At 38.1% G+C, this 20,278-nt stretch overlaps 1 protein-coding gene and 1 long non-coding RNA gene across 2 annotated transcripts in view; one reads left to right on the top strand and one right to left on the bottom strand.

Annotated features, from left to right (window-relative positions):
• The window catches only part of LOC140337666 (uncharacterized), a 93,001-nt gene that overhangs the window by 56,208 nt on the left and 16,515 nt on the right, over positions 1-20,278 (top strand). The window lies entirely within an intron of this gene.
• Positions 5,398-15,149, bottom strand: LOC140337662 (uncharacterized). Its single transcript, XM_072421436.1, has 4 exons — positions 15,009-15,149; positions 13,252-13,943; positions 11,259-11,567; positions 5,398-7,441 (listed from the first exon to the last, which is right to left on the bottom strand). Exons 2-4 carry the CDS (start codon positions 13,937-13,939, stop codon positions 7,176-7,178), a joined length of 1,263 nt encoding a protein of 420 aa, XP_072277537.1. The 5' UTR covers positions 13,940-13,943; positions 15,009-15,149; the 3' UTR covers positions 5,398-7,175.

Genomic DNA, 20,278 nt, shown 5'->3' with positions numbered 1-20,278 from the left:
GATAAGGTAAGGGGGTCCCCCAAAGGTACCCCGAGTGTGACTCGGGATTACCGCTTTTTGCAATTTTTCCCACCCCGAGTCACACTTGGGAATACCGCTAGGGGGGTTAATTAGGTGTTTACATAAAACAAATAGTATTAGTATTTAAAACTTCCAGGGACAAATACACTTTGTGCCAAACATAGTTTCTTGCTATTCCAGCCTTTCATGGTGTTTATGCGGGTGTGAATGGCATTTTAGACCTTGGCCCAGTATTTATTGACTCAGCTTGGTAGTGAAAGCAAAGGTGGATTCCTACTTTAACCAGAAGCAATATCATCCATGAATGTTGCTTGGAGCCAAGCCCATGGCATGAGAAATCATAGGAAGAAATAGGCCATCTTTTCAATTTGAAGCATGTTAAGCAATATGTCCAAAAAATCCTGGTTGCCTATTTCTTCCAATATTTCTCTTTTATATGTATATGTACACACATAAATGCATACATACATACATACATACATTAGTGCACATGAAGCAAAACAAACAATATACACATACAAAGAAAAACTTACCGGAATGAGGCACATTTTTTCAACTGATAGAACACAGTTCACGGGCACATAGCGGTTACGCCTTGGCGCACAACAATGCCCATTACACTCCTGAGGTTTGGCGCACAACTATGCACATCAAACAAATGAGGAACTTCCTAAAAACAAACATAATTGACTAAATTGTAGGACCTGTGAGATTTTAAAGGAGATCACATAAAAACAAACCCCCAAAAAACAAACAACTATAACAAAGAATAATTTAGTTGGATTACCTAGTCCGCTGGGTTTAGTAAGTATTTTTGGAATGCAATATTTGTTGGGCCATTTTTAAACTAATCTGCCTTTAAATAAAAATAAAAATATAAAAAATATGCTATTAAAAATATAGCTATTTCTTAGCTATATATGTTTGAAACATTTGAACAGCCCAAACATTTTTATTAATGATTTTTTAGGGGAACAGTCACTTTTAATACAAGCTCGCCAATGTTCACGGGGATGCGTGGCTCAGAGCGAGCGAGCATTTTAGTTGATAAATGCCGGGTGATTACGCCAGCGTATTCTGGACGGCTGAAAATTGATTGATAAATAGGTTTTTGGCGTCCGATTTCAGACCGCGAATACGCGCCCGCAAGGGAGTTTCTGATTTGGCTTGATGAATCAGGCTCTTTGTTTACTGTTGTAACATCCCTGGACTACTAGCTTATATGGAAGTACCATGATACCTAGCAGAAGACAGGTGGCCTTTCATAGACAGTTCCACTCAAACTTGAAGAAGAATATGAAGATATCCAAATGGTCTTACAAAAGCTTTGCTTTCATGAACTCCAATGGTCTGTATGTGTTGATTTTAAAATGGTAAACTTCCTAATTGGACAGCAAAGTGGATACACAAAGTATCCATGTTTCATCTGCTTTTGGGATAGTAGAGCAAAGCAGGATCACTGGAAAAAAGTGACATGGCCTCCAAGGGAAAACATGAAAAAAGATGCAGCGAACATAGTCAACGAGCCATTGGTTGACAAAGAAAAAATCATTCTCCCTTCAATACACATAAAGTTGGGATTATTGAAGCAATTTGTTAGAGCTCTGAACAAGGACGGTGATTGCTTCAAATAAATTTGAAGATTCTTCCCTGGATTGAGTACTGAAAAATTAAAAACAGGAATCTTTGAAGGACACCAGATTCGGAAACTGATAAATGATTCAAATTTCACAAGTTACATGACTGATACTGAAGCTTCTGCCTGGCCCAGCTATGTCATGGCTGTCAAGACCTTCTTGGGTAACCATAAAGCACAAAACTGGTACAAAACTTGCTCTTAAACTTTAAAAATTTGTGTGCTACTATGAGCATAAAGGTACACTATCTACATAGCCATTTGCAAAACTCTCCAGAAAACCTTGGCGATTTCAGTGAGAAACAAGGGGAGAGGTTCCATCAAGATATAAAGGTGATGGAAGAAAGGTATCAGGGAAGATAAGATAGACACATGATGGCAGACTACTGCTGGAGCCTTCAACGTGATTGTCCTGATCATCAACACAAAAGGAAATCATACAGAGTTTTTCAATGACTTCTTTGTGATTAGTTCTGTAAATATTCTGAATATAGAATATATTGCCATTATGTATTTCAATTTTTTTTTTGTATATGTAAGCATATCTAGTTTAATTTCGTTTAATTTTTATGTTTCATTTGTTTTCTATGAGGTTATTATTGAGGTCATTATTTCAAAAACTAGAGCCAATTCCATATTTGGAATCTGTGCATCAAACATAACCTAAAATTACTTTAATTTGTTTGACAAGAAAATGTTTGTTGACCAATGTTATCAATGCATTGTTGTAGATGAAAACCTGAAAAGTGAACTCAAAATGCCATGGCATAAGCAGATTTTGGATTGCTGTGTTTCAGCTTGTATACACCATGCTGGGAAGAACCATACTAAAAGACCCTAAGGATGCTTTACTAAATGGTAAACCAGAACATTATACGTTTTCCCAGTTCTGCCTGTTACAGTCATCTTTACTGCAGCTAAACAGGTTTTGGCTAAGGCTTTGAGCTCAGCTATGCCAATGGTGACTCAAGTGAAAAGGAAAAAAAATGTCCTGGTATCTAACAAATGCGAAAATGTCTGCCATTGTGCACGACAAACATGATAAATTCCAGAGAATATGGGAACCGAGGATTACACACTATTTACCACCTGATTTTGAATGGTTATAATTAATGATTTAAAACAAGGATCTGCACCACGACATGCGAGAGAGAATTGCGGGTTCACAGAGTAGGTTGCGATACCGCAGTTTTCTTTGCCTCACCCCAGTCGGACCTCTTTCTCTCCCTCTCCCTTGTTCCCCACCCCGTGTGTTGTCTGTGTTCTTTTGTTTGTTAGAGTATAATGTCGGGTACTGCCCTATATACCCCAGGTTATTTGCAGTAGACTGATGGACTTCTTCCATAATTTACCTTCTTTTTTATGTTGGGACATTACCTCTTCATCTATCAGAGACTCTATTCTAGATCCACAAGGTATATAGAAAAATGCAGGTAAGGCACAATTAATACCAAGCGTGAAATATGGCTTCTAAATAAAATTGTAGGCTAATTCTTGCTACTGAAGGACAAGTATTGGTAAATGCAGTAATTGTGTGTTTGTGGTTTTATTTCTCTTAATTTACCTGTGTGACAAAGGTATTCATAAAAAGCAGCACTAACTTGGGTTAGGGCAAATAACTACAATTGCAGAGATACTATAACGGAAGTCGCCAACCGGTGGTCCGCAGCTCTGGCCGGTGCACCTCCAAGCGGGGTCAGGAGAAGGGCCCTGCTGGGGGGACGCACTGGCCAGACCATGTCCCCTGTATGGATCGCAGGTTCAGGGAAGTGGGCGGGGTCTGGCATCACAATGTCACTAAAGGGGAATTTTCTTCTCCTGAGTGACACCCGGCTCTGGAACCGGTAAATTTAGTGGTTCGCTGGTCCAAAAAGGTAGGCGACCTTTGTACTATAACACTGGTCACCTTTCAGGGACACTTCATACTACAATGCATTATGCTGAGCTTCATAAAAGCAGCCTATTCATTTTCAGTACATAAGCTAGGCACCTTGATGCATTAAACCATGCGATTTGTTTTTTGTGTGCATGTGTGCTGCTTTGTTTTTTCTAATTGAATGGCAGAAAAAAAACAGGTGAGATAAATGGCAGAAAAAAAAATGTTTGTTACTGTTTAATAGCACATGTCAGGCTTCTGAATAAGCCCAAATATTCAAAGGAGTCAATTTATAAAGAATTTACTCTGACGTTTACTGAAACACTCCGAGGGAGAATCTTCTATGTGTTTCAATGACAGTAATTGATTCTCTATCAGGGAATGTTTCAGTGTCAGAGTCAATGCTTTATAAATAGATTCCATAGAGTATCTTTTTTTTTTTTTCTTTTAAGGAAAATTTTCACTGCAACACTTTAAGCACCTGGCCTTATACCATGCCTTAAACCCAGGTTTTTGTTATTTTTTCTAGATAGCATTTTCTATGTATAAATTTTAAGAAAAACATATATGCATAATAAACTAAATCCAGCGCTTGTGATAACCACATCAGTCATCAGAATAAATAGTTGCAGCAGTGTTTCTCAACCTTTTTAACATGGGGAATCCTTAAAATCACTTTCAGGGAACCTCCCTGATATAATTACTATATCTACAACTCACAGTACATTAGTGTGGTGGTCAGTAGGAAGAATATCTCTTACAGATAGCCAAAGAGATAATTGGAATCTGACCTGACAGTCACAAACTTCTCATTGCTCAAGGAAACGCCTAGCAAACCCTGGGACCCTGGTTGAATTACAGGGATGCCTTAGCAAAGGAGTAGAGACTGTACACCTAGTAAAGTGAAAGGCAGTGATAAAGGGAACCCCTTCTTACTTTAATTATACGGGTATGTGCTAAACTAAACTAAAATCCTGGTTTTAAATTTCTTTGTATAGGAGAAACAATAAAAGCGAACAGAGCTTCCCCATTTTGCGAATATTTATTTTTGCTAGATGAGCAGCCCCCACTATGAGGTGTGTGTGTGTGTGTGGGGGGGGGGGGGGGGGGGGTGGATAAACACATTATGCTTATTCAGCTATTTCAGTAAATTGGAAATATGTAATTATTAGGAAACAGAAGTTGCTGTGAAAGGAAATGTTGTGAGCTATTTATGAGTGGCAAACACATGACTATGGAATGACATGACAACTGTGGCATGACAACATGACTGTGGAAGTAAGTTTAACCTTTTACAAAGCATTAAAATTATTATTACAAAAACACATAACAGCAGCAGGTTTTATGTAAAAAAACTTTATTTTAATAAATAGCTAGGGTTAATAAATAAAGACCATGTGATCCCCAGGTAAAATTTAGGGAGCAATGAGGAAAACATAGGGATGAAGGGCATTGTGTTGCTACCTCCTCCGTGTTTGGAGGATGCCCAAATTCACAGTGTAATTAGGGGATTTAACGCCCGAGGTAATTTAGTCTCCAGCACGGAAGATTTAAGACACACAAAATGGGGGTTGGGCAGAAGTTGGCATTGAAAAACACCCCTGGTTTTGGGCAGGAATGGGCAAAGGTTGCTACGTTTCTGGCAAATATCTAATCTGTTTAACAATGGAATTAAAAAAAAAAAAACAAAAAAAAAAGTCTGTCACATCCTTATTGCACATGATTATTATGTTGCAAAATATTTTAAAAAAATATTGTCCGATGACCTTTTTTTCTTTGCAATTAAAAAACCCTGGTATTCTTTATTTTTTCTCTTTTCATTTATCGCTCCATGCAGCATGGTCAAAAAGGTATTACCTCTGTCTTCCTGCAGATTAAAGTTGTGTAATCTCTTCTTGTTCCATGTAAACCTCTGTTGTACTTGGTTGATGAAGGTTTATGTGGTGTAACAGTTCATTGTATAAAATGCAAAAGGCATAAAAAATTACTAGTATTCAGCCTTTGCATATAAATATCATATATGTATCTCGTCGCTTACAGTATATATATATATATATATATATATATATATATATATACTCAATTAGTATGCAAAGTATCCACCAATTCAATTTAAAGCTGGACTCTAAGCAAACAGCTAAATACACAGTTGAAATGCAAACATGTAAAACTGTCTTATCTGCTGAAGAATTGTTAATTCTGTCTAGCATTGTTTGTGGTTCATTTATGACTGGCTAATAACAAAGTCAGGAGGATGACACCAGTTTCTCTGTTAGCAGTAAAGGGTGCAGTGGTGTCGGATCCTCAAATATAACATGCTTACCGGACAAGGAAGATGCAGATAAGTCATGAGCTGTGCTCTTTTCATCATGTTCCCTGTCCACACAAGTGCACACAGCAGAGCCTAATTGGTTCTTGGTGCAGATCCTTCCTCTCTCAGATTGCTGAGGGCTGATATCAAGGCATAATTAGGTACTTTTACTAACTAGTGTTATGTAAAAAAGTGTAATTGTTTATTTCAGGGGTATACAACTGAGTATCATTGGGTTTTTATTCTTTCTGGAGTTCAGCTTTAAGAACAAATGTATTAGTCAGCCATAAGAAGTCAGCCCAATCATTCATCCAAGTACTGCTCACACAAGCAGGAAGTGCACAATGTTGCTGGCCAGCAGGATAAATGGACAAATGCTTTTAGGCTAGCATTGCTAGACATATATAAAAATATACATATATATGTTTTCAGTGCTTTACTATGCACTTACTGGACATGCACCTAGTGCAATACCTCCATCCAGCAGTGGCAGAATCTAAAGTATTGTGTATAAGTATTGCACACGGCAAGGTCATGTTAATAAAGGAGAGAGCATGATCATTAGTCATCACCCAATTGGAAGGGTAGATGTAGCCAGACAATGACTAAAAAGAACTGACTAGATTAGTGGTAGGCTGTAGTAATCTGGTGTGGAAATGCAAACGTCCAAGGTAGGTTAAGTGTGGCTGAGGTCAGTGAGTAATGGGACATGTCTTAGCTGACCTAAAGTATTCCAAGTGAATTTCAAACAGGTAAACTACAATATGCCTCAGCTGCATGATATGTATCATAACAGTAGTAGGCCCGTGGGCCATTTCCAGACAAATATTGTACAGCCCTCCCCATAGGTTGAGTACCTTGCTAAACAAAAATAAAATAAAAGGAAGTGTAACTGTAATAAGTATTGAGGTCATTGGAACCTAAAACTGCAGCATGTTTCATTTTTTGCACAAGCAATTGATAACTGTGACAAAGAAATCTGCATCCAGATCACATTTTTGATCACTTCATCGGAACACATTCTGTTTCAGTAATACTGAGTCTGTGCGAACTGAGATGGGTGATTCTGAGGCTCCTCTGGGATTTCTTACTGCTGCTGATGTATTTTACCATGAGCAAGCTGATAGACTGCTGAGGTGTGAAGTTGGATTTTCTGCAGAACAGAGGCTGTGTGTCCACTGGGATCTGCTTTTCTAATTGGGCTGCAGGCTGTCAATGATACCTTGCTTTATTGTAGATTTGTCTTTTTGTCTTTTCATGACTCATTTGTGTTTCTTTCTTTTCAAATTACCCCACATTCCATACCAAAGTCTCTCCTTTTTTTCTGTTCATCACACATCACTCTCAACACCCCGTAACCTGGGGACCAAAATTCTTGGGGTAATTCCAGCATTCAGATCAGATTCAAACTCCAACAGCTGCCCCATAAAATTGAGATTTGGAGATATGATTGGACGCTTCCCCTTCACAAACTTGTATGCATCTCCCACAGTCATCAGAGTGTGCTTCATTAAGTAGGCAATGACTACAGTCGCTGACCTAGAGACTCCAGCCTGGCAGTGGATAAGCACTCCTTTGCCTTCCTGTTGAGCCTCTTCTACAAGAGATAACAAGAGATCATTATGAGTAATCTATAGAAAGGATGTGGTCATATGATGTGGATGTGGTCACAACTTTTCTTGCCCATGACTTTACGCTGAGCAAGGCCTGCAATTTTGCTACTTTAGCAGTATCTGTACAGGATAAGTTCTAGTTCTGTAAGACAACAGAGTGCTTTGTACAATCTATTTAGATTCAAATGGGTGTTGGGAACATAGGTTTTTGGGAGGCTCAGCATCCCCAACTGTCATCTTGATTCCTATTGAAAGAGTGTTTGAATGTTTGACAGCAGCGGTCAGTTTTTCATTACTGGCCCTATTCACTCCAAATGGGCTGCCACAGATTGCTGCCTTGGTCATGGGCACCTCACCGCCCATTTAAACTTAGCTTAATTAACTCTGTCAAGCCTCAGTTCTGAGTATTTCTCACACACAACTAAATAATTGGCTTCAATGTCCATCGTTGCACATGAATAGTAAACATATAAAAGCATGCTGCTATTTAAAGGGAAAGTGATGGGTTCTCCTAAAATCTCCTGCTCTCTTCCACTGGTATTTACTTTTTCCACACTACTCTGCCACGACACCTGTCTGCTGGAGCCCATGGGCATGCCTAGTACTTTTAGGTATAGGAAACTTGTGACCTTTTCACCTGCTTCCTACAACTCATGTTCCATGCATGAGCAGCCAATCACCAGTCCCGTAATGTAAGGGTAGGGTGAAGGCCCTCCAACACAGACAGATGCTGAGCATACACAGTACTTTTTAAAAGGGCAATGGAGAGTATTGTAAAAATAATTATCAGAAGGAGAAGAAGGCTAACAAAAAACACATCAATTTGTCCTGATTCGGCTAAAAAAAAAAACTTTGATAGGCACTATTTGTACCTTTGATGGCTGTGAAACATACCAAGTTTTGGATACCATGGACATGTCATTAGACAATGAAAGGAGCAGTTGCAAAAGACATGTTCAAAGAAAATATGGGTGGGAGTGTAACTTGAGTCAACCTAACCCCCTACCCCTACCAAAAAAAAAAAAAAAAAGTTACATAGTAGGTTAGGTTAAAAAAAAGACATAAGACCATCAAGTTCAACCACTAGGGAAATAAACATATCCCAGATATAAAACCCTTTAAGACATAGTTGGTCAGGAGGAAGGCTTAATACCCAGTTATATTCTGTGCTTCTAGAAAAACATCCATCTTTTTCTTAAAGCAATATATAGAAGTTGCTGAAACTACTTCCTGAGGGAGACGATTCCACATTTTCACAGACCTTACAGTGAAGAATCCCTTCCTTATCCAGAGCTTAAACTTCTTTTCCTCCAGACGCAAAGAGTGCCCTCTTGTTCTTTGTAATGATCTCAAAGTGAATAATGGGGAAGAGAGTTTTCTATTTGGACTGTTTATATATTCATACAGGGTGATCATATCCCCTCTTAAACATCTCTTCTCAAGGGAGAATAGATTCAGTTCAGCTAATCTCTCCTCTTAGCTGAGCTCCTCCATTCCTTTTATTAGTTTCCCTTCTCTGCACTCTTTTTATTCCCACAATGTCCTTTTTGTGAACTGGTGCCCAAAACTGGACTGCATATTCCAGATGTAGTCTGACCAATGCTTTGTAGAGGGGCAGGATTATGTCTCAATTTCTGCAGTCTATTCCTCTTTTATTACAAGAAAGTACTTTGCTAGCTTTAGATATTGCAGCTTGGCATTGCATGCTGTTATTAGGTCTATAATGATCTACCAGAACCCCAGATCCTTTTCTGACTCCCCCAAATGTATTCCCCCTAGACAGTATGAAGCATGCATGTTGTTAGCCCCAAATGCATACCTTAACATTTATCTATATTAAATGTCATTTGCCACTTGGCTCCCCAATCAAACAGTACATCCAGGTCTGCTTGTAGATTATAGACAACCTGTATGGACATAATTCCATTACATAGTTTGGTGTCATCTGCAAACACAGAAATTGTACTTTTAATCCCAAACTCTATATCATTTATGAAGATGTTAAACAGTAAAGGTCCCAACACTGAACCCTGTGGTACACCACTAATAATCTTAGACCATTCAAAGTATGAATCATTAATTACAACTCTCTGGATGCGGTCTTTAAGCCAGTTCTCCATCCATTTAGAGATTATTAGTCTGTGGGGTACAATGTCCAATGCTTTAGCAAAGTCCAAGTACACTATATCAACTGCTACTCCACTGTCAACCTGTTTACTTACTGCCTCATAAAAAGAAAGTAAATTTGTTTGACAACTTTGGTCTTTCCTGAAGCCATGCTGACTATCACTTATAATATTATTTTCTAGCAGAAACTCTTCTATGTGGTTCTTTATCAAACTCCCTAGGACCTTTCCAACTATGAACGTTAAACTAACCGGTCTGTAGTTACCTGGTAATGACTTTGCTACCTTTTTGAAGATAGGAACCACATTGGCCTTACGCCAATTTATCGGTACCTTGCCAGTGACTAATAAGTCTATGGAAATTAGAAATAATGGCTTTGAAATAACAAAGCTCAGCTCATTGAAGACACGTGGATGTAACCCATCAGGTCCTGGTGCTTTGTCAACCCTCATTTTTCCCAGCTGTTTCTCAATCATATCAATTCTGAGCCATTATGACTCATTTAAGGCAGTGGCATTGCTATTATGAATTTGAACTTGAGCTCTGCCATTTTCCTTTGTGTACACAGAGCTAAAGAAAAGTGTTTAGTAAATCTGCCTTTTGTTTTTTACCCATTTCCCAACCCAGCGACATCCTTTAAGGGGCCTACACGCTCAGATCTGATCTTTTTGCCATTAATATATTTTTTTAAAAATTTGAGGTTTGCCTTACTTTTCTATCTTTCTGTTTTGCACATTTTATCTCCTTTTTACATCTTTTGTTATATTCCTTCTAGTTTTCAAACGATGAAGGTGATCCTTCATTTTTATATTTTTGGAATGCCCTTTTCTTGTTCCTTATAGCTTTTTTTAACATCAGCTGTGAGACACTTTTTTTTTTAATTTTAGCCTCTAAAACTTATTACCCATTGGAATATATTTTTCAGTATGCTATTGTAGAACAGACTTGAAATATTTCCATTTCTGTTCAGTGTTCTTTAAAGGACAATATTTTCTCCCAGTCCAGGTCACAGAGAGCCGCGATTAATAACAGAAAATTTGCTCTCTTAAAATAAAAAAAATTTGGTTTCCTGTTTTTGCTTTCTGTTTACAGCTTACATTAAATGAAATCATATTATGGTCACTGCTACCAAGATTCTCTTTTACATGCACATTTGTTATAAGCTCTGCATTGTTAGAAAGAACTAGGTACAGCAGAATATAATTTCTAGTTAGGGCTTCTATAAACTGTACCATAAAATTATCTTGTATTAAATTTAGAAATTTCCTCCCTTTTGCTGTTCCTGTAGTGCCATTACTCCAGTCAATGTCAGGGTGGTTTCTATTTCTTCCTTAGCACTGGGGGGCCTATAGCAGACTTCAATAATTAATTGTGTGTTATTCAACCCCACATTCAACTCCAACCATAATACCTCAACTCCACCCAAGTATGCAAATCAGAGCTTTTGACACTGCTCTAACTTACCTAAAGCCTAAAAGTGTTTTGGATAATTTACCTAAAAAGCACCAATCTAAAATTCCAGTACATCAACCTGGCAACAAACATTTTCTTAAGGAGCTCAGACATATGGCGGCACCCATGTGTCTTTTGGGAAATGTTTCATTTGTCTTATAGTTTTGTCATATAAAGAAGTTAGCCAAAAACACAAATGCTTGCTTAAGACATCTCACTTACCAATAAATTCAAAGGCTTCCTCAAAATACTGACGAAGGTCCTGCTTGCTGTTATCAGTGGCTGGTAGTCTCTTGTACCTCAAGGCCCCAGAGTTGGCATGGTACAAAGGCAGATGAGTTGTGACGTTCAACACATGCCCTATATTCAAAGTGATCATGCGGGCTAGATCTTGGGCATCCTTCTCGTTCCCCAGGTAAAGAAAAGGCAAAATGGGGCTCAGCTCAGCTTTCTCAAGATCAGGGGACAGTGGCACAGAAGGTGTCACCTCAGTTGGCAGAACACAATCATCAGCAGGGGTATCATTCAAAGCTAGAACAAAAGAAGAAAAGAGAGTGTTATACATATCCTGTACATTGAACACAACAATCATAATACAATATACCATTTGCATGTAAAGATATGAATGTTACATAGTAGGTTAGGTTGAAAAAAGACATAAGTCCATCAAGTTCCACCACTAGGGAAATAAACATATCCCAGATAAAAAACCCTATAAGACATAGTTGGTCCAAAGGAAGGCAAAAAAACTCCTGGTACAATTTTAAGAGAGCAAATGTACCTGTACTTGAATCATTTATAAAAATGTATAGATAAATAAAGTAGAGTTATTGTAAAAGAAAAAAATATAGTAGAGATTTATATCCTATGCATATTATGTTTTTAGAACTTAATTCTAGTTGTGGAATAATAATATACTTTAAAGAAGAGAAAGCCTTAGAAGAGATACCTTAGCCTAGATAAAGAACTACTTTATGTGTAATCCTTGTTACTTTACAGATTAGATTTTGGTATGGGGGGGGGGGTCAGGGGTAAATATAAATATGAAGACATTCCATGTACAATAGGCCTTACAAGTGTGGTTCTCACACGGGCACATTTACAACAGGAAAAATGCTAGTTTAAAAGGTCTGACCTCACTCCTCAGGGACACATTCATTTTCCTTGCAGGTGTCGTCATGCAGATAATTCAGAAATAGCTGCATAACTGAGTTTGTATGTCACAGAGGAAACGTGTTCCTCTAATAAATCAGAGGATCACGTGAGTGTCTGTCGCTTTCCTGTTTACATGTTTGTTTTTGATGATCTGTTTGATTGCAATTATAAAAGTACAGTAAGGTAAAGTACTGCTGTTTGTTGTTTAGAGCAGACAGGGTCCTTTTTAGCTGTTTTGTTGCTTGCTAATGTTTTATCATATGATAGATTAATTTGTTTTTGAGTCCTTTATTCTCCTGAATTCTTAGTTATATACTCAAGGAACATATTACAGGAGAATATTGAACAAATGTGAGCTATCACATTTGAGTACAGCTGCTCATTTCTGATACCTCAACGATTAAAGAACAATTGTTTGTGCAAAACTACCAAGGAACTGACCACTAGGCTGATTGACTTATTTTGATGGGTGGTTATAAATAGGTTTCTATCTTTTTGTCCTTGTCTTTTTACTTGTTCATTTGTTATCTTCATTTTGTGTTGATTTAACTATGGGTAAGTGAATAGGATAAATCTTCAACCTAACATTACACAAATGTATTTGTCAGGCAAGAGACAAGTGTTTTGCACATATTGTCCTCAATGTTCACTATAAATTATGTAATGTTTTCAGGATTTCAGTTACTGGAGACACTGAAATCTTTGTGTAAAGATAAATATTATGTGTTTGTAGGCTTGCTACTTTATTGCACCCAATTATAGATCTAAAAGGTATCACTGGGCTCCATATTTGCCAAATAATTTTGATGGATAACACAGGGGACCACATCATTTTTTCACTATGGACAGTTATTTTATTGTTACAGCTAATGTTATCTGTGACTATTGCAAGGCTTGGTAAAACTGGACAGCAAACCATCTACAGTATGCTAGATAAAAGAACAAATCAAATGTCAAAAGTGGAGTAAATATTATTTGTCACGCACTACAATTTTCCTTTAAAATGATAAAATTTTTAAAAACATTTGCTTATTTCCATTTTAATTTTCTTGACACCCACCTCTTCCAGTTTCCCCTAAACTCTCTTTGTCAGGTAATGGCTCAAGTAGAAGGTACAGGCTCTGAATTCTTCTGTTTGCCCCCCCAACTGGAGACAAAGGTGGTGGGGTTGATGGAGGAGGAGGAGAAAGAGGACGCACTGGTTCATCTACCTCCAACCCTTCTAAGCCTCTTGGGTCCAGTAGAAGTGGTGATCCCCCAAGCATTCCACCCTTTGTCCGTGACATAATTTTTCGAGCCAGTTCATCTGGCCAGATGGCACGTACACTGTAATCATCATCCTCATCATAGCTCACCCTGGAGCTCCCTATAAATTGTGGATCAAAAGTTACAATAGGGTCACAGCTGCATGATGAACCCACAGATTTTCTTGGAGGACGAAGCAGACGCCAGCAGCCTTTGCAACCACATTTTAAAGGATGAAGTGCCCAACGAAAGCAAGAAGGGGATCGTGTAGATGGTGATGGAGGAGAACCCCTCCGACGAGAACAGGGTTCCCGTGGCCAGCGGGGGGGATGTAGCTGTGGAAATGGTCCGGGCAAAGTGAGGTCAGCATGTGATGGTGCTCGGTGGCCAGGCTGAAGACCTCTGACTTCAGGAGCCATACGTGAATGAGGTATAGCCCGAAGAGGAAGTGAGCAGGGACGAGGCAAGGGAGCAGCACGATCTTCTAGAGGAACAGGGGGCATGATGCTACAAACAAAAATATGACATACCAATGAATAACCATTGCAATGCATTGAGTGTACATTACATTATTTTTAGTTAAGAGTAAACCATAACACAGATCACATGCACCATTTAATATATATTAATTAATCAGTCTTTTGGGTTGCCTAATAGAGGCTGCTAAGATACAAACAACTGCTGCTAAGAGTAAATTATTATACAGATCTTGTTCATCATTATATATAATAATTTATCAGTCTTTTGGGCTGCCTTTAAGAGGCTGCTAAGATACAAACAACTGCTGCTAATCATACAAACAATGTACTCATTATCAGGACTTAATTCACATAAGTAACAATATCCTAATTACACATATTATGTAAGTATTAATATTACTTGGTATTGAAAATTGTGTACAAACTGTGTATTTCTCTGCAGCTTCTACATTTCCTCTTTGCTTTATATCTGATTTTCTGTGGTGCCTTTTTGCTATTTGTGGCTCTGCAGTGGTTGCCTCTTTCAAACCTGAGCTCCATCTAATACGCAGAGATCACCTTCACATACTGCAGAGATTCTACGACACTGCTGCCTTGCAAAACACAATGCACAGGCCATATTCACCAAATATGCCATAATACAAAAAAAAAACGGATATATAAAAATGATGTCGCAAATATGCTGCATTTATTAATGAATAAACTTACATGACATAGATATCTATATATATATATATATATATATATATATATATATATATATATATATCATAGCTTTTTTTTTACTGCTAGAAAGAAGTACCTCAGCAATATCAAGGTTTCATTAAAACAAAAAATTAATAGTAGCTACCTATTATTAGAGACAATTTAATGCTTGCTCAGCAATATAAATAATATTAATATGTGTTTGCTTAGAATAAAGTAAAAAATCATGCACAGAAAAAATTCTATCACTACACACATATATAAATATAGTACTTTGGCCATTCCACATATTAGTACCCTGCCATATAAAGAAATAAAAGAATCTTTAAACAGATCATAGCTTAGTTATTACTATTACTATTAATGTAGTCATTTCACAAAATTGTACCTTTTGTCAGCTGTTCCCCTCTTCAGTTAATACCGATTCCTTAATAGTTGGCCTCATTTGTGCATGACTGACTCTTCAGTGTCAGTGCTTGTGCATGTCCTTTGTGTTTGTGCCTGTTGGCATGTGTGTGTATGTGTGTGTCTAGTGTGTGCAGAGGGTGACACTGAATGACGACTGTGAGCACCCTCCCTTCCTTACAGCATGACATCACCGCCAGCCAATCAAATCTCGCCCACATTATCCAAACGGACAAACCAGCCCAAGCTAATTACTACCTTACACATTGTGCTGATTACAAGATAATACTATGTCTGACAAAGAGGAGGTTAATGTCGTTCAGAAACAGCCTGACAAAGCCAACAAGGATTTGTGAAGTTACAAAAAAAAAAGATTTTTGATTTGAAATATAATTATTTTGTGCACCCATGCATGGTTAATCTAGTAAGTATCACAATTACCACTTTGTTTTTTTATTTTTTTTAACTGTAGTTTTCGAGAAAAAGTACAATTATGAACACTGTACACTATATGCGCTTAGACGAATCAAAGCAAAGAGAAATTTGCTGTGCGGATAGCGCACCATTTGCTGATTTCAGCAGATTTGTTCTTTCTCAGGAGAACTGTTTTGATAAATGAAGCATCTTCTACCCATGAATAGATCCATACACTGAATTACACATATTTGTCAATAAAACACAATTCAGATACAGTGATGCAGAGCAAAACAATGAGATGTTAGCATTAACACAAAATGCAAGAAAGGTTATTGAAAAAAAAAAAAAACACGGAAATGAGCTTTCTTTGTGTGCCTGTAGTTATTTTAAGCATATTCTTGTGACTATGGCATGATGCAGAATTGAATGGAATATTATTTCTGTTTTTTTCTGTATTTTAAAATACAGGAAATTCAGGGGGAAAAGAATAAACCCATAAAATAAAACCACATATTAACAAATACCAATAAACACAGCTGAAATGCCTTAATATAAATTATATTAAATGTCCAAAATTGTAATTTAGTTTAGGGACTAATGTTATTTATTTCTGCTACACATTAGAGCCAAGAATGTGACCTATTTCTTACCTCACTGCAATTAAACAGTATAGCTCAGTCACTAATTTTCTCCACCTCGCCGATGGAAAGCTTCAGGTGTTAGACTGACAGCATCAAGCAAAACAACTATACCTGGTTGGCTACCAGTGCTTGTTCTCATTCTCCCATTGTGAGCATTGCTGTTGTTGGTAAACTACTGCAGATATACCTCTATCCCGACAAGATGTTGCTGGGCACAAGGCTAAGCTTTTCTTATTTTATTGGAAACAACAGGAACACACAGACGGAAAATTACATCATAACCATGTAGTACCACTACAAAGAACAAGCGTTAAACATTAAACTACCTGCAAATCACAGTATAGTATATACAAATTGTTGTTGCCTGTATAAACAGCATGCTAACAGCTGTGCATGGGGTTACAAGGCACACAATTTGAAATATGGTCTTTTACATGCACCTAGAACTTTCAAGCAGAAATCTCAAATCTTAAATTACAAATTTTAACTGCCGAACTACAGTTCCACTTTAACATTCCAAGAAGACAATGGAGCACAAGGCAGTAGTGAACACAGGAAAAACAAGAGGTTAAAATCTTATAGGATCCTCTCTTCTATTTTTACAAAATCAAATGCTATGTTTGTAACTGCATTTTTATGCATGACCAGCCTAGTGCAGGAGGACTGTGAAGCTGTTTGCACTATATTACAGCCCAAGAGCTTCACATGATAAAGGGGCAGTCTTGTAAATCTGCATCTGAAAGTAGTCTAGATCAGTGGTCACCAACCTTTTCGGACCTACAGACCACTAAATTCACGGATTCCAGATGTGCATGCGCCGGGAGCCTTGTGTCACTCAAAGGGTAAGAAACTTCCCCCAGATAGATGCCATGATGTCAGAACCTGCCCACTCGTCCATCGCAGGCTCAGACCTGCAGTGGGGGAGTAGGCGGGTTCAGGCATCATGTCCAGAGACACAACCTGCCCACCGCCCTGAGCCTTCAATCAGTACAGTAGGCATGGTCTATGGCTCTGGTCAGGGTCAGGAAAAGGACCCTGCTGGAGGGGCCTCACCGGCCAGAGCCACAGACCACCAAAATGTTCTTGCGGACCACCGGTTGAGGACCGCTGGTTTAGATTGTAGCACTTTTTCTCAGCCAAGTAGCATCAGATTTACCATTACATTTCAAAATGAGTGCATGTGGAGAAACGCTCCCAGTTGTTATAAAAACATATTTGACATTTCTAGTTCTAATTTCTGTATACCTCCGCATATGTACTGGGTGCCCAGGTGCACTGGATTTACTAGATGACATGTGGACTGGAAGTATATTTCAGGTTACAGTGAGCACTGAAGTCACTAAACGATGCATGAGCTTAGAGTGCATTTGGAGTCATGGGGAAAACTGGTGTCAATAGACATGTGAATTAAGAACACCCTTGAGATCATTAGGCTTTCTGGAATCACTGGTTGGTAACCTGGACTTGGAATGTACTTGAAGTGTTAGGGTAGACTGGAGTCACTAGATGACAGGTGGAATGGGAATGACTAGATCATTGAAAGTAGTTAAAATCTTGCATCCAGCCATCTGTCCTTAATTTCTCTGAATCTGAGGTAGATGGTATAAATGCGGCATATTAATTGTGTACAGTCTTACTGTAAGCACTGGTGTGTAAATAATAGTCACAATGAATGCAATAGCAACTTGGCCCCTGCTTTTGGGAGATTTAATTTTAAGCGTGAAACTGGTGGAAAATTCAATAATGGGGGGGTCCGTAACTGCAGTGGTGGGTCTAAAAATAATGAGGGGGGGTCGCACTAAGTAGGGTGTTGCACTGGGAAAAGGGTGGTCTTTATTTTGTGGGTTCAATGCTGGTAGGCTACTTCTACTGTGGGCGATTCACACTAAGGTTAGTCTGTATTGAGGGGGGTAGAATGCTTTTGTGGGGTTCTGTTATTTAAGGAGTTTGCACTCAGAAGGAAAAAGATCCTGCACTAAGGGCTTTCTGTTTCTGAGGGGGGTGGGGGGAGCAGCACTGAGTGCGTCTGTTACTAAGGGAAGTTGTCACTGAGGGCTGTCTGCACCAAAGTGGTCTTCACTATGGGTCTGTCACTGAGGGGGTCTAAGCTTTACTGCAATTAGAAGGGGAGAAGTGGTGCAGCAAGGTGGGTGGGGGTCCAAGATCACATGGGGGCAAAGGTCTGTAGCTATGCCACTAATTGTTAAAAAACCTTGGTGAAGACATAGAAAGGTACCTAATAAAGAGTATGCGTAAGCCAGCTTGTTGAAGATTGCTTGTAAAAGTGCCAAAATGTCCAAAATGTTGTTGGTCACAGGGTTGCATCTTCCCAAGAACTGGAGTGTCTAGGCCAAGGCCCAGGGAAATTACACAGGCCACTATTGACCTCAGTGTGGTCAATTAGAAAGTTCTGTAGTTGTAGCTCAAAGAGGATATTACAGTAAATTAAAAACCTACAGCAACTGTTTGGTGCCGTGGAGTAGCATAGACGAGGTAGCAAGTGTAGCCCTTAAGTACCAAGTATGATGGATGAATGCAGTGGAAAGATCTGTGATGGTATAATGCAACTGGCGTAAGAATGTCTATTAGTTCATCAAGTCGAGTCAAAAGGATGTGGAGATATCAGATCACCTAACCTTTACTGACTATCTGGGCATCAAGTCTTTGATAGGGAATCATGTTGGAAAGATTGGGTAACTAGGGTATGTAAGACAGATTCATGGTTAAAGCACACTATCATTGACAGAGGTTCACATCCAAGCAAGCAACTCCAATTGGCTGTATCTGGACATCAGAATGGCTAAGAAGACACCTTATGTCCTATTTGTGCTTCACCATTCAGTCATACGATCATCAATAATGACTGGATTAAACTGTCCTGTGAGTCAACTGTCAGTGTTTATGACCAGCATTACAAATATGTTTTCTGACCTTACTAATTGCTTTTCCTATGTGCAATGTATGAGGTCAGGCAAATGTCATCCAGAAATTGAACCTAAGATATCAGCTTAAGTGATGGGCTTAGACAGTACTAGTCAAATATAACTTTCATTAAACCTTAAGGTATAATAATTGAAGACTGGATATTCAAATTCCTGCAGAAGTCAAATTACAATGTATATGTATAATAAATTAAATTTTGAATATAGAGAGGAATTAGCTCTTTATTAAAGAGAAACTATAAAGGTTTTTTTTTATTTAAAAGTTTGTAAATTGCAAGAGTATCTTAATATGACAATGAACCTAAAGAAATTACATTAAATGAGCGATAACATGTGCCTGGTCAGTTGTAGGTGAGACAATACATTAGTGTGATTAGTGATAAGCCTTTCAAACTGCATTCTAGCCTATAATCGGCATTATAAAACTATATCACAGAGGTCATTAAGGAAAGGAAGGCAAAGTTTAAGGGATGACCTCTAAAAGTGACATCAACATATTAAATTACAATAACAAAAGCAGAATGGGAAATAGAAGCGCCTCAAATTCGAAGTAATGCATAGTTGAAGGTACTAGGATGTGTTAATTGAACCCAAGGTTGCCATATAGATCAAAACTTCTCATATTTATCAGCCAAAATAGCTATAAGCTTTTCAGTACAAAAATCTCTCATATGAGACTGTGGGGACTTCTAGGATTCTGCAATCGTTAATTTAGCAGCACAAAAATATGAGAAATTAGGGTACTTTCCTGTTTGGGAAGCAATTCCAATACTTTTAAAAAAAGGGCTTGTCCTCCATCCCTAAGTTTTGGTTGAGTACCACTATTATGTGACTGGCCTGCCAGTTATACATATTGTCCCCCACATTTTACATGGTTTGAGGATACATTATTGTTTTGTTGGACATAACCTGTAACTATTTGTTTATTGCTCCTCATGGACATTATTTACATTTCCTTTCTTTCTATGTAATGTATGATACATCATATGCTTGTTATGTCTACTTGTTATATGCATTCATGTTAATCTGTTATTGTCTACTGTTGTTTTTCTGCTTTTTTTTTTTTTGTTTTTAACAAAAACTTAATAAAACTTGATTAAAACAAAAAAAAAGAGCTTGTCCTGGGTCAGGATTAGGATGTAACTAAAGATGAAAAATAAAGTTAACATAATGATGGACCACAACCCAAAAAATCTGCACATGTGGATATGTCCACCATATGTGAAATTGGGTAGTAACAGCTCCACAGTCCT

The sequence above is a fragment of the Pyxicephalus adspersus genome, chromosome 9 (assembly GCF_032062135.1).
Source record: "Pyxicephalus adspersus chromosome 9, UCB_Pads_2.0, whole genome shotgun sequence".
Taxonomy (NCBI): Eukaryota; Metazoa; Chordata; class Amphibia; order Anura; family Pyxicephalidae; genus Pyxicephalus; species Pyxicephalus adspersus.
Note: the sequence above shows the minus strand (reverse complement) of the source record. Positions and strands in the feature narration are given on the sequence as shown.

What these genes read in the sequence shown, in the direction of transcription:
- LOC140337662 (XM_072421436.1), bottom strand. Translation starts at nt 13,939, where the DNA reads ATGCCCCCTGTTCCTCTAGAAGATCGTGCTGCTCCCTTGCCTCGTCCC. An exon ending in TTTAGGGGAAACTGGAAGAG is followed by an intron (nt 11,568 to 13,251) that starts GTGGGTGTCAAG and finishes CTTTTGTTCTAG; the next exon opens with CTTTGAATGATACCCCTGCT. An exon ending in GGAAGCCTTTGAATTTATTG is followed by an intron (nt 7,442 to 11,258) that starts GTAAGTGAGATG and finishes TATCTCTTGTAG; the next exon opens with AAGAGGCTCAACAGGAAGGC.